A 14,835-nucleotide genomic window follows, 5' to 3' on the forward strand; every position below is an offset into this window, starting at 1 on the left:
GCTGGAAGATCAGTGGTAATTTGAAGAAGCTGAGAAAAGATGTGAAAACCCTCTGCAGCTTTAAGACGTCCCTGTTGTCTCACTTATTACTGCTTCCAATGCGAGCATGAATGTTAAAGTGAAAAACTACATAGAAGATCTCAGAAAACGTGTTTATTTCTTGTCCCCTTTCTGCATCTTCTGTGTTCTCTCTTGAGACATGTATGGTTAGATTTTATTGATAAATATAATTTTCATTCTAAATTCTCTTCCCTCTAACATTTCAAAAGACAAGTTATTAACTATAATATAGGCAATTATTGATGAATGAATTAATCTAAAGCTGATTTTCATTGATCAACGGATGATTAATTGTCTGCTATTTTAAATCAGCCAGTTCCGTCTTGGATACTTTTTACATGTACACTTAAATTGAACCATTGTAACAACATCATATCTGTCTAGGGTTAATAAAGTATTCAGCATGCAGGCACATCTAGATGGACAAGTTTATAAAGGTTCAAACTCAGTTTATATTTTTGTTTTTTCTTTTCCCTTATGTTTAAGCAAAGTCTTCAAAGAAATGGGTCTTTATTTATAACTATTTACCTGTTTTTATAATAAGAACTGTCTTGTACCTCTTCCCTAAGTAAATAATATTTATTTGCAACACAGAGAACCAGTCTGAAACTACAAATTATATGCTTTACTCAGTCACTGACTGACAAGAAAAATAAAAAAAACAGCTAATATTCATTTGTAAACAGAATTTATACTCAAATCTTTCATCCTAATAGTGTTTACTTAGTCGTTTTTGAGGAGTCTAAAAACAGATTTTGACCCGGATGCGATCAGCGACATCAACATGGTTCAAAGCTATCATCATTATCACCAAATAGGAAACTAGAACAATGCTGAATATCAGACCCATTTCATACCCTTTACATTTTTCTCTCACTATAACTAAGAGCCTGTTAACAGTGTTTCTATCGCTTGCATCTGTATTAATAAAGATATTTGTCATATAGCCATCAACTATGAAGTAAAATTTAAATGCTTTGGCATTCAATGAACACCAAAGTTTATATTGTATTCCGAGTGCTGTACAGGTAGTGTGACAGCCTGAGAACACTTAATTGGATAATGTTAACGCACAAACTTACCGCCACGCCGCCAACTCCTCTTTAAGTTACGTCCAGTAACATGGGAGTGAGCTGATTGTTTCTGGTGAGAACCCCCCTCTGACAGTTGGTAGTACACGCCAGTGAAGAGAAACAGCTGATGGCTCCTCTGCTTTGTACAGAAACATCTTTTTCATGCATCCAGGTGGAGCCGCAGTGTGTTACCCTGGTACCAGGAGTCCTGTTGCCTTTTTGCATCTAAAGTCTTTTGTTGCTTTGGGCTAAAACTTTGTGTGCTGCTGAGTACAAGTTGGATGCTGTGCTGTTTGTTTTGTTTCCTTCCTGAGGATTGGTGGAAAAACATGGCCTGGAGTTTGTCGTCCTATTGTTTTTTTTTTGGCTCAAGCTGCCTGGAATGGACTGATCTGTACTAATACATGGACTGGATTTATTTGATAGTTCCTTTTTTTTTTAATTTTGAACTGAACTGAATGCAAGGGAGATTAATTATTTAAGTTAATTATTGTGATTCTAATATTGTTTAATTGCTATTTCCTTTCTTGTTCATTGAAGTCTTTTGAAAGAAACATTACTTAGGGTTTTTTTACATTAATGTTTAGGGTGATAAGTACTATTGTGTTTACATCCTTTGTGTGGTTTCTGTATTGAAAAAGTGAAACATTACAACAAATATGTCAGGAGAGAGACCTGACTGGCACCCCAGTCTTTAACAATAGGAAACTGTCACAGTATTATCCCTTTTGGCTCTATGTATTTATTTTGCACCTTTTCACACTTGATCTTGGTCTGTTTTTGTGCCACTGCTAGGAGTTGCGGACTTGTTTGGCTCCATTAAATCCATTTCATACCTAAAATCATGTGGTTATAGTAAATACAAAAGGTGCTTGGGTTTACCAACATGTAGGGCAAAAACAAAACATAAAACAGACACATAAAATACAATAGGCTAAAGGAAAACCATAATTAATTGGAAATATTTTCTTTGTAACCAGATTGAGCTTTTGACATATTAATTTGTAAAATCATAGTATGTCACTGGGCCGCTTTTAAAATTCTGAAAAACAACTCAAAACTTCATCAGAATTTCGAGCACTCGCTCAAAAATGACGCTAAGGACAGGAAGCATCTTTTTCTAATGAAAGATATTTTACACATCATGGTTTTCTGCCTTTGTGCCTGGTGGATCTGATCTGACACACAGTTATCTTTAATGAATACATTTTAGCATGGTTGATATGACTTGGTTGAATGTTTGCCTATTAAAATTGTTTAGTGGGATTCCAGATATAATCATCTGCAAAGAAAACTTCATTTAATGTAGCTTTTCTTTTTTTCATCGTAAAATGTAGTGGGAAAAAAGTTTGAGTTCTGTTTGGAGTGCTGCTCATAGATAGACCATACAGTTTTTGTAAGCAGAAAAACTTTACTGTTTTGACCAGCAGTTGTTTTCTATCTGCAGGTAACGTTCCGTACGAGGATCTATCACTGCAATATTAACAGTCAGGGGGTGATCTGCCTGGACATCCTGAAGGACAACTGGAGCCCCGCCCTCACCATCTCCAAGGTGCTGCTGTCCATCTGCTCCCTGCTCACAGACTGTAACCCAGGTAAGACCACAGTCTGCTTTCATGTTTGATTTTAATCTGTGTTTGAAATAATGTAAGGTTTCAGACTAGGACCATTGTTCAGTTCCTAGAGTTTAGCATTTCCTCAAGGTCATCAGAAACCATTCTGTTACAGGGAATAGAAATGTGCATAATACTAATTTTCTTTAAAATGTCTGCAGCACATGAAGAACATTTCTGATTTTACTTCCATATATCAGTTTCCAAACTGAATTTTTAAACCTCCAAGTCATATTTGTATAAATCATTCTACTGCAGTTTGGAGCTTCTGCTGCTCTTAGGAATCTGAAAGCAGGTGGATGTTTTTGTTCATAATAGTTTTGCTGTGTATACATCCTAATGAGGTCAGGAGGGTCAAATGCAAAGTTTTGGTCCAACCACCTATAAAACAAATATCTGTCCTAATTATTATTGTAATATTACACTGTTAAACCTTCCCTTCAGTTTTTAAGAATAGTTTCAGAAATATTTTTTTCTTTTTGTTTTTCTTGTTTACAGCAGCGTTTTATTACTTGGGTAGTAAAATAAAATAGGGCTGGGATCTGTTTGTTTGAAAAATTAAACAGGCTTTTGAAAAGTTTTTCTCATAGGTTTTAGTTCACTTTTAGCTGTGAAATACATAAAACTAAGCAAAGGAATAACCTGGAATCAGCTGTGTTTCAAACTGACCTATAGGAGCTCAGCAAAGCAGCTCAGGTTTTTTGATGAAAACAAAGTAAATCCAATTTAATCATTCTCGTTATAATTTTTGATCTGTATTTTGTTTCCAATTCATCTAGTTTAAATGTGATTATAAGGGAATTACTCAGAGGAGCTCCAGTTTTATAAATACAGGTTTAATATGATTTTATTTTGTATTTATTTGAATTCCTTCCAGGCAACATATTTATTGTTTTTTTTTTTTTTTTTTTAAGATGGAAAGATTAAAATAATAACAATTAAATGTTCAAATTAATAGATTAAGTAAAATAGTAATTATTTCAGTTATTGTATGTTCCACTTTTGGACAATCATCAATACTTTTGACTGAGAGGGGTAAATAAGTCAAAAAAGGTTGGGAAACTCAGGCTTGTGATATTTGTTTTATTTCCTTTTCCAAAAATCGATAAATATGTAAAGATGATTAAAGAAAATTCCAGAAAAAAGGCAGGAAGGAACAAGGCTGAAAGTTGATGAAGTGAAGGGTTATGTTAAGTCTGAATACTGAATTCTGTGAGTTCGCATCAGACAAAAGTGGAAGTCGCAAAGGCTTCAGCTCGAATCTGAGGTCATTTAGTTAGTTTCTTGGTAATTAATTCAGTTAGAAGGAGAAACCAGAGGAAATTTTACTCAACAGCAGTTTTTGGGAGACCCAACAAAGTGACGTATTTTGGGCAGATTTAAGTGTCTAGGGATTACCTGCTGCGACAAATTCACCAACCTAATATATCTGACAGCATTCAGACGGCCCTGAGTTCTGCTTCCTTTCTGACCTACCCTGTTACTCCCAACAGGCTTGTGTCACCGCATTCCTCCGTCAAATATCTGCTAAATATTATGTATTGGAAAATGTTCAAGCCTTACTTTTCTCCACATATTCTCTTTTACTAACGAGATTTAAATTAAATTAAAATAAAATTCAAAAATACGTTATTAGTCCTAAAGGGAGATTGAATTAAATTAAGAACACTGTAGTAATATAGCTGCACTACTTAACCTCTACAGAAAATGCCAGAAGCCCATCTGCAGTTTTTTTCTCACAGAAAAAAAAATCCCTTCTGGTTAACACCCATGTAGTTGATGGAAGAGAAAGTTATGATACACAATCGAACTGCAGCTGCATTTAAACACTCCATCATTTGGTTCACAGATTTGGAAAGAAAAGCAGTAGCAGCTGAAGCTGATTATTGTACTAAACAGATTGGAGAAGCAGTAAATGTTTTTTACTACAGATACACCAATACATCTGCTGTTCCTTGTTTTAGGGATTTTTTTTCCTAATATCTGTATCAGCAGCTATGCTCATGTTTTCACCAATTCATTAGTGCATTCAGCAGCCATTACTCAAGTTTGCATGAAGCAGGTTGCGGCTTCGTCCATTTTCCCTCCATTGTTAATGTTTTTGTTTGCATCATTATGCCATTTTTTTCATGTCAATGTAGAAAGTAAAATCGATATTGGCTTCAAAATTGAACCTTAAATTAATCGGCAGCACATCTAGAATCGGTTAGACTGATTTAACTGTATCGACTTTTAAAAAATATCTGATTATTTTGACTTAATGATGCAGAAGAGCTTTGCTGGCGATATGTCAGGCAAGCGACAGCAGCCTAAAGTGGTGTTATGTTGCAGGGACATGTATTGTGTGTTAAGGCACCATTACAACACATTCACCATTGCTTCGTGGTTTAAGCGGTATAGGCCTCTCTTTAAACATTGTTTTTCTTGTCAAAAACAGGGTTTTAAAATTACTTTTTTGCTTCTAAATTAATGCCTGATTATATTTTATATTTTCATTTTTCTTTGCATTAAAGTATATTATTTCCTATTTAGCTAATCCTTTAAATTGGGCCTGATATATGGATCAGGATGTATTGAGTGCTTGTCTATTTTTAAAGTTATTTTATAGCAGAAATCTCCTAGAGTTACTTTGTTGAAAAGAAGCACCCCAGCTTGAATAAATAATCACTACAGAACTCACAAACAAGCTGGCAACTCTTGCTGTGATTAAAGGAATACTCCGTGCTCCAGTGAGCTGCTGCTGCTGCTGCAAAAGGAGTTTTCTGTTTTTCCCTCCAATTATTTCCATCTGACAAATCAGAGCAGAACTGTGGTATTTTCCTTTCCCTTCTCATTGGAAACATCTGAAGAGAGTATATTGTGTAAAGGCAAGTCATATTAGAGGTGTATGTCATTCATAAAGAAAAATTAACAAATTAAAAGCATTGTCAGTCCATCTTATTAAACACAGAAAAGGCGAAAAACAAGTAGTGTTTGAGTAGACTGACAATTTAAAGGAAAAGAACATCTATACATGGAATGAGGGATGAAGTATTTAGTGTTTACATAAATACAGCTTGTGCTGAAGCAGTCTATGAAATGGGGCAATGTTCCCTCTAATTTCTCATGTGTCTGGGCATAAACAAAAGCCCTGAGTTCACAGAGAACCACTGTGAGCAACGTCAGATGTGCACACTGACGCCACACACCAATATTGAACTTGTTATAAACCAGGGATCAAAGAGAGTTACATTGTTTATTAAAAGAATAAGAGATTACAGAAGCATTTTCTATTAGTTTACTTTTAATTTAAGTGATTTAGCATACCTAAAATGAAGAAAAGTACGCTATGTGAAAGAGTCCTGCTATGGCCGCTTTGACCGTCCTGCTCTTTAGGAAATGAGACGTTGCACCTTTCAGACATAAGTTTATTTCCACATTAAAGCGCTCACATTTTGCACAATAAAATGTTTGCTGAAGTGTGTGATGCAGTATAAATTCCTGTAAAATATACATTGTTTAAACTATTTAATTACACAGTTGTTTAGAGTTTCTACTAACATAAATTATATAATAATATAAGCACTGAATAACCATAAATACAAAAAATTGATGAATGTCACTAGAATATCAACTAATATGACTTTATGCTTTATTGCTTCTCTAATGGCTCTCCAAATACGCTACTTCAAGACAATTATGCTGTTTGGATATGATCATTAAACCAAATCTTTCACAATCACCACTGGATGCTTGAAAGTATGGAGGACCAACTCTGCCATATTTAAAAATAAATACAGAAATAGATAAATGCTTATATTTTTAAGTATATTAACTAGGGTAACAAATGAAGAATAAAACAGACAAAAATATTATAACATGCACATAAATAAATACTTAAAAATATAAGTAATTAAAAAATAAAGTTGAAGATTATAAAGGACAAAAAAATAAATTACAAAGGCAAATAAGTAAAGAAGCTAATTAAGAGTTATATACATTTATGTCTCACTGTATAGTGTAATTTCTACTTACATTTATTTGTTTATTGTATTTTTGGTGGCAATTAATTGTATGTTTATTTATTTATTGAGCATTTATTTGTGTATTTATTTTTAAATATGGCAGAGTTGGTCCTCCATAGAAATGAAGCATAAATATCCCCATCTGTGAAATCTCCTTTATCTCCTTACATCTAAGTGCTGAATCCAGCATATCTGAGAATATGCTGATTGACCCATGTTTATATTTTTGCCTCATCATATCCTTGAATTTAGCAAAAAAGAAAAAGAAAATAACATGGAGCATCGTACTGTGCTGTGAACAGCTTCATGTGTGCATATGATGGATGGCAGGGCTGTTAGAAACTAGTGAGTCATTGGTCTGGAAGCCTGGACTGATAATCTGGGCCGTTATATATTCTACTGCCTGTTGGATTATTTATTTATCCATCTGTAGGTGTTTGATGCGCTGAATAAGACATTTGCTGAACTTCTTTTTTTTTTTTTTAAAGGAAACTAACATTTTATTAAACATATTCATCCAAACAGAACTCTTAAAAGTATTGTTTTTTATTATAAAACTGATTAGACTGTAATGTATTTAACTGGTACTGAGAAGGTAAATTTTGCGTCAAAGCAGCTGATTTTCCGTAAAGTCCGCTGGCGTCCAGCAGGCTGAGTTAGTTAGTGATCACTCTCATTAAGACCAGATGCTGTAAGAACCCAAAACTGAATAAAAATAAGATTGTTATTGTTTTGTTTTTTTTGCTGTTGTTGATATTTAATTTAGTAGATGTAAGGCTAGCAAAAAAATTATTGTTGTCCATTTCTCATATTATGTAACAAGATTTGGAGAAGAAAAAACTTTAGGAAAGGAAAGGTTTCTTGGTCACTTTGATTTTTGATTCACAATTTTTTCCAGAATCTCTCTTAAGCTAAAACTTTTGGTGCTCACATTTGGTTTTTGCACATGAAACCATGCGTAAAAAACATAAAAATAAATAAATAAATGAATCAGAAAAATATTTTCAAACCAAGCGTTAATGGAAAGAAGTAGAAATACTGATGAAAGGTTTTGGACTTTAGCTGACTGAAATGGCATTTTCACTTTTCACGGTTTAAACACAAAACTCTAATTTCGTTTTTTGGTTTTCCCCAGATTTTCAATCATAATGCACAAGTTTAACTCCAAAAACATAGTAATTTTTGTATGTTTTGATGTAGTGTATGTTTTACAGCCAAACTTTGCTGCCCCTTATATTTCCGTGTGTTTCTGAATTTCATTGCAAAAGTTGAATTAAAGCCTTGCATGCAATATAATTCAGCTAAAAAAAGGATCTTCTGTTTATGTTTGCCCTTTCTGATGACATATTATTCAAAATGTTCCCAATACTTCAGAAAATAAAAAATAGAAGTATTTATTATCCAACCCAAATATAGAGGTTTTCTAATATGACAGCTCAGTCCCCATCCCACTGTGACATGTCTGCAGAAAACGTTTCAGGACTGATTCAGTCGCTTTCTCAACTACCAGATGAAACTAATACTACAATACAATTATAAAAGAAAAGCAAACTATGTTTAAGTCTTCATAGACAGACACAAACCACAGGGTTCTTCCTCCACTTTGAGGTGTAGAAAACATGAAAGAGAAATAAAAATAAGGTGCTTTGTGGTATAAATCCACCATGGACATGTTTTATTTCTTTTGTTTGTTTTTTCTCCAGATGTTTAGAACCGTTAGCTGGCGTTTCTACTGTAAAGTCGACTCAGGGGGACTGAATAGAAATGCACAGCACACTGTTTGAGAAAACTATTGTGTTGGTCATATAAACTCATCATAAAATATGAGAAGCTCAAGTTCTCTTATTGATGTTGCTGTAACTGTTGGTTATTTCAGCTGCGATAAATGAAAGGGAGTAAATTTAGTGATTTCTGTGTTTCTCTGTCTTTCAGCCGACCCTCTGGTGGGAAGCATCGCCACACAGTACCTGACCAACAGAACAGAGCATGACAGAATAGCGAAACAATGGACCAAGAGATACGCTACATAGACCCCCTGCTGTAGCCCCCCCACCGACCACCCGGTCCCTCCCTTCCTCCCTCCCCCCCTCAGAACCTCTCTCTACCTCTCACCCTTTGTATGTTAAAGCACACTCACTAAGTGCAACGGTGAACCTGCCCTCCTGTTATCACCCTTCTCCTCCTCCTCTCTCCCATTTTATCAACCTTTTCTGTGCAAAAACAAAAAAAAATTAAAACAAAAAAAATAATGTTCTTTGTTCCTTGTTGACTTGAAAGCTTCTTTTTTATACAAAGAGTAGATTGGGATTTTTATTTTCCAATATCTGAATGTTGGAAGTATTGTATTGGAGAAAAAAAAAAACAATATTATTATCACTTGCATCGTCCTCTGGCTATACATTATGTATTCTAATTTTCTTAGTGGCACCTGGAACAAAACTGCAGAGTATGCTTTTTTTTTTTTTCTTTTTTTTTTCGTAATTGTCATCAGTGATGTTAATTGCATGGAGGAAGTTTTGGTTCAAGTGGATTCTTCTTGCTTTTAACCTCTTCTGATTTTGTTTGTACTGTATGTATTTTTTCAAAGGCTTTTGAGGCAGACCACTAAAGTATGGGTCTGCCTGTGAAAGAGGCAGGACTTGTATATTTACTGGCTACCCGCCACATCTGCGATTGCAGAGTGGTTTGTTGTGCACTTGTATATCTGAAGCACCCAATAAAACACTCCGTGGTTGGCTCGTGAGAAAAAAAAGAAAAAGCTCTGAGTTTTTTTGTTCGAATGCAGCCTTAAAATGTTTAAATATTTACACTTTTTTTTCAGATCAGTCACACACAAACACACCTGGCTGATTATAAAACATGGAGTTGCACGCAGTTCCACAGCTTTTACAACCAACATCAAGGAGGTGGGGATGTTTTTATCTGTCAGAATATCTCAGAAACTCATGAATGGATCTCTATAAAACTCTGAGAATAAATGGACCTTTGTGTTTTGGCAGGAGTCCATATCTAACAAGGTTTTTATAGTTATGAGGATATATTAAAAAGACTTAAAAGATAAACTGAATGATAGAAATGTTTTTTAGGGCAGGAATACATCAGGTAGTTTACTGCAGTGTTTCTACGACTAGTCTTATTTTAGTGAAATAAACGACAGATTTAGGCCAAGAGATGCTCAGCACTATTCTGTGGCTATACAGCCAGTTCTATCAGCAGGCATTACTAGTTTCAATTATTTTATTGCACAGTGCTGTGAAGCACCAAAAAGAAAGTCAAACTAAAAACACATTTAATATGTTTGCCAATATTTGTTGGTTTAGGCTGGTATCAAGCCCGAGAAAAATCCACGTTGGTAAAATTGAAGAATTCCCCCGGATTCAAAAATCCGCTGTATGATGCAGATCAGATAAAACCAGTTCTACTTGCCTTTAATATGAAAAGAAATCCTGCTTGTTTTTATGTGCTGCCACATGGATACACCTCATCATTGCACAGCATAGATATCAAAATGTACTTTTCTGAATATGCCGTCTCAGTTTCAGAAATGGTATCTGCTTGCACCAAATGCAACTTGAATGAGTTTGAAACGTTGGCAGACCTTAGTAGAAGCAGAAAGTTGACTCTTCGGATTAATCTGATGACTGAAACCACGCTCGCAGGAGGATGATGCATGCTTTGCCTTTTTTTCCTCTGTGAGCTTATAATTAAACCACATGAGTAATTCTTAGACCAGCTTGAAAACATGTGGTCAGCTTTAAGGTTGTTCTTTGTTTTTGTTTTTATAAGGCTGCGGTTGATGAAATAAAAATGTAGTCATAACTAGAGTTCTTATGGATAATTCTATTATTGTTTAAGCCTTTCACTAATTAGAATATCCACTTATAGTTGCATATAGATTTTCACTATGCAGACAATGTGAAAGGTTTTAAAATCTGCAGGTTGTTTTGTGTTGTACATGTTTTCTAACTCTCCTCTGGTCTACAGGTTCCAATAAGAAGTTTATAGCATGTTTAGAAAACTATATAATTTAAAGTATTAACATAAAAAAAACATGCGGAAATCATAAACTGCTTAAAGCTAAACGCTTTTGTTTTTCCAACCTTAATAAGGCTGTTTTTAGGAAGAGGAGGCAATGGAAATTAGAGGGAAAGAAGGGAGGCTTGTTGGTCCGTCCCAGTGGTGTCAAAAGTTCACACATTTGTTACTTAAGTAGAAGTGAAGATACTGCAGTTTAAAAACACTCTGCTAAAAGTTGAAGTATCAGCTTGACCTCTTTACTCAAGTAAAAGTGAAAAAGTATGTGCACCAAAAACTATAAAGTATAAAAATATAAAGTAACCTTTAAAAAAAAAAAGCCAGATGCCACTATATGAATTGAAAGCTCAATTTTTTGACTATTTGGGAAAATTCTTTGAGATAGGGCCAAGGATGAAGGGGGTCTTGTTGGTCTCCATGTTCCGATACGCTCTCGCCTGTGTCCGACCTTTCAGACATTTCAACATATTTTTCTAGATCTGACATTGTAGCATGGCATAGACAATTCATTTTTGCAGTTTGAGAAACACCTGCTTGCTTCTGTTGATTCCCTTTAGCTAACTAATGAGTGTTTGCGTTATATGATTCATCCAATTACACTAGTTTTCACTAGATGTGGATGGCGCCAATGATGTGCATTGGATTGCATGACGTTAAATAAATATTTAGAAACATTAAACCGAAGCCAAGAGTAACGAGTAACGTTTGTTTTAAAAATGTAAGGAACAGAAAGTAAAGGTTCTTTTGTGAAAATATGATGAGTAGAAGTCAGAAGTAGGAAGAAAAATAAGTAAAGGAGTAAAGTATAGATACCTAAAAAGTGTACTTAAGTACAGTAATGAAGTATTTGTACTTCGTTACTTGACACCTCTGATCCAGACCAACATGAGAACACACCAACAGAGCAATCTGGGATTTCTAATATCAGCTGCTGTCTACCTACAGGCCACTTCTGATTTGGACTCATAGGGCCTGATCTATCAAAGGTTTGCGTGTATAAAAACGTGAGCTATTTCACTGCGCACGCTAAAAAATGTACAAACTGATCTATCAACAGCGTGCTAAAAGGATTTGGTCTTTAAAACGCGCTAAATAGCGCCTCTTATCCATTTAGTACTTTTTCTGCTATGAATATGCAATATGGGGCGTTTACACGCAAAAGTGCGTCTTGTGGGAGGAGAACATGTAAATATCTTAATTTAGCACTCGCAAAGTGATTTATTAAACTTGAAAGCAATTTTGCTAACGGTATCTGACTCTATATTTAACACGTTTCAAAAGAAGGTGCAAATGGTCTGTATGCGTAATTGCGCACACATGGCAGCTGTTATTGTCGCAAGAAGGAGACATCGAAATGAAGCAAGGAGACGCAGAGAACGCATTTTTTCACTCCGTGTGAATATTTTTGGAATGAACGAGGAAACGATCATCAAAACATATCGTTTATCCAGCATTGCTATTTTGGAGCTGCAATTCCAGTGATTTACTTCTCACAGAGCGTCAGCTGTACTTGTTCCTCAATGCTGGTCAGAGGCATCTCATCTACTGTGCCTCCTCCTGTTTTGTTCGCAGATGTTTTGTTATATGCCAGTTTTTCTTTGGTTCGCCTTCTAATATCCTGGTATCTTCTTTTTACTTCATCCACTGTTCGCAAGGTTTCACCAACAGCGTTTACTTTATTACAGATTTGTTCACATGTAGCGTTCCTCTGTGTGACAGTCACACTTCTTTGCTGTAGCTCACTTAAATGTTTGTTGGCTTCATATACCAGTACCTCCATTTCCATGGGGTCGAATTTCCTTTTGCGCTTTCTGCTGTCCAAACTCGCCATGCCGCAAACCACAAAACGCGAAAACCATCATTTAAATAGGGCGTCTCCAACAGTTTTGCACCTGCCACCAGTTACGCAATCGCTCTTGTTAAATCACCCGCAAACCATGGTTCAGCCCCTCGCGCAAAATTCCAGTTTGCGAGCGCAAATTACTGCACGCAAAATTGGATCTTGATAAATCCGGCCCATAGAGTTTAACACATAAGCTTTACATGATGTATCAACACCACAGCAAGCAAAAAAAAACTCCATCAGCATGATGCTGCCACCACCATACTTTTAAGTGAAATTAAATCATCACTAAGGCCAAAGAGCTCAGCGCTTGTCTCATGTAACAAATATAACTTAGAAAACGATTAGATTGTCCAAGTGGGAAACTTTAAAACTCAGCTGAGGTATACGGTTAATTTTTGAGCATAGACACATGAACAATGATGCTGGTATTCCTCCAGTTTCAGTAAATGGACCATCTACTTCCACCCGTTCCCTAACATTTAACCAAAACATTTAACCAACTATTATTGAAAATAGATTATATGAATTAAAGTTGTCTAGTCTGGCAGAGAGGCTATTATAAACTGCTTTTGATAAGTAGAAATCAGTTTTGTTAAAAGTAGAGTCTAACAGGAGATTTTCTTAATTTCTAATATAAAGAAGTGCTAAGTGTAAAATGATCCAGTTGAGCTGTGAACCATCTGATTATTTTCAATTTCTAACTTAAGATGTCAAATGCTGTTTAGACCCATACAAAACTTATAATAGATTTGAAATTATAATAGATTAGATTTGACAGATAACAAATAGAGTAATAATCAAAAATCATATACTCTATTTGTTATCTGTCACCAAAAGCGGAAAAATAAAACTTATTTTCTTTAGGTAGTTATGCTGCTTTCCATTTGGTCTGATGGAGGTCTGAATTTCCGACCCCTAAGTTGGAAGTTTCACCTGGAAGGTCCAAGAAAATTTAAATTAAGAGTTGGAAATTCTGACCAACATCTCTATGTTCAAGATGACTGCTTCTCGCCTTAACACAAGTAAAAACAATGTTACTTTGCAAGTCTTTATTATTTGTGTAACATTTAGTCATTTTTACATGTGCTAATTCCTGGTGTAAGACGAAATAGTCAAAAGCTGTTTGTGAACAAAAAGAACCTAAATAATCTCTATAAGAGCAATAAAGAATCCATGTTTTTTGGGGGATTTTTAGACAAGTAAGAAACTGGAGTTTTATTATCTTGGAGATTAAGCCACTAGTTAGTTCCCCAGTTTGACTTTTATCACTGAATGCAGAATTAATATGTGTATACCATAGTGAGCATCAAATCATATTAACTCATTGTGTAAAAGCAATGCTAGACACCCTATGGGCACGGTAGGCAGGTAACCATGCATCGCCCTGTAGCACCCTCTAAGGCCATACCACCCATACAAAAAATTGTTCCTAAACCTCCAAAATAATTACCTTTAAAGTCATAGGGAAATCATATTTAAATGTCAAATCATTCTCGCTTAAACATGTATATAAACTTACTCTTTATCTGAGGATATTGTCCTAAAATTTAGAAAATGTCTGTTTAAAAAAAAAAAACCTGTACACCTAAATTCGGCCAATCATAGAAGTAGCATCACCTTATGGCATATCTGAACTACCTTCAAGCTACATGCTTGAATTGAAGTTCTAGGAATTAATTGTTGTTCAGAAATATTTACATCTCTGGCTTGACTGAGGTGCTCAGATCTTCCTATTCTTAAATAGTTACTTTATCCATTATAGACCGTCAAGTTAATTGCATGAGGACATTGCAACCACACATGCGTTTCTGTCCACCTCAGAGATGTTTTCTTAATGCTTTGATAAAGACCTTCTCACAAAAAGACCTCATTCAGTCTGGGTTGGACTGAACACCTCTGATGTCATCAGTCTAAGCACACGCTCCTCTCAGCGCTGCGTCCTGAGCCCCCTCTTGTTCACCCTGATGACACATGACTGCGTCCACAGGTTCACCACCAATCACATCATGAAGTTTGCAGACGACACCACGGTGGTGGGCCTCATCAGAGACGACAACGACCAGGACTACAGAGAGGAGGTGGAGCAGCTGGTGGACTGGTGCAAAAGATAACAGCCTGATCCTGAACGTGGAAAAGATGAAGGTGATCATCTTGGACTTCAGGAAGAACCGTCCTAACCACGCTCCATTGCTCATCAACAACTC

At 35.5% G+C, this 14,835-nt stretch overlaps 1 protein-coding gene across 1 annotated transcript in view; it reads left to right on the forward strand.

Annotated features, from left to right (window-relative positions):
- Window positions 1-9,508, forward strand: part of LOC119779778 (ubiquitin-conjugating enzyme E2 E2) — a 62,518-nt gene extending 53,010 nt beyond the window's left edge. Inside the window, exons 5-6 of the mRNA XM_038279556.1 lie at window positions 2,581-2,728; window positions 8,683-9,508. Coding sequence (XP_038135484.1) covers window positions 2,581-2,728; window positions 8,683-8,780 — 246 coding nt within the window. The 3' untranslated portion in view covers window positions 8,781-9,508. The remainder of the gene's footprint in view (window positions 1-2,580; window positions 2,729-8,682) is intronic.
- The last annotated feature ends 5,327 nt before the right edge of the window (window positions 9,509-14,835 follow it).

This window comes from Cyprinodon tularosa, unplaced genomic scaffold (genome assembly GCF_016077235.1).
Source record: "Cyprinodon tularosa strain WSP-4 unplaced genomic scaffold, ASM1607723v1 ctg151, whole genome shotgun sequence".
Taxonomy (NCBI): Eukaryota; Metazoa; Chordata; class Actinopteri; order Cyprinodontiformes; family Cyprinodontidae; genus Cyprinodon; species Cyprinodon tularosa.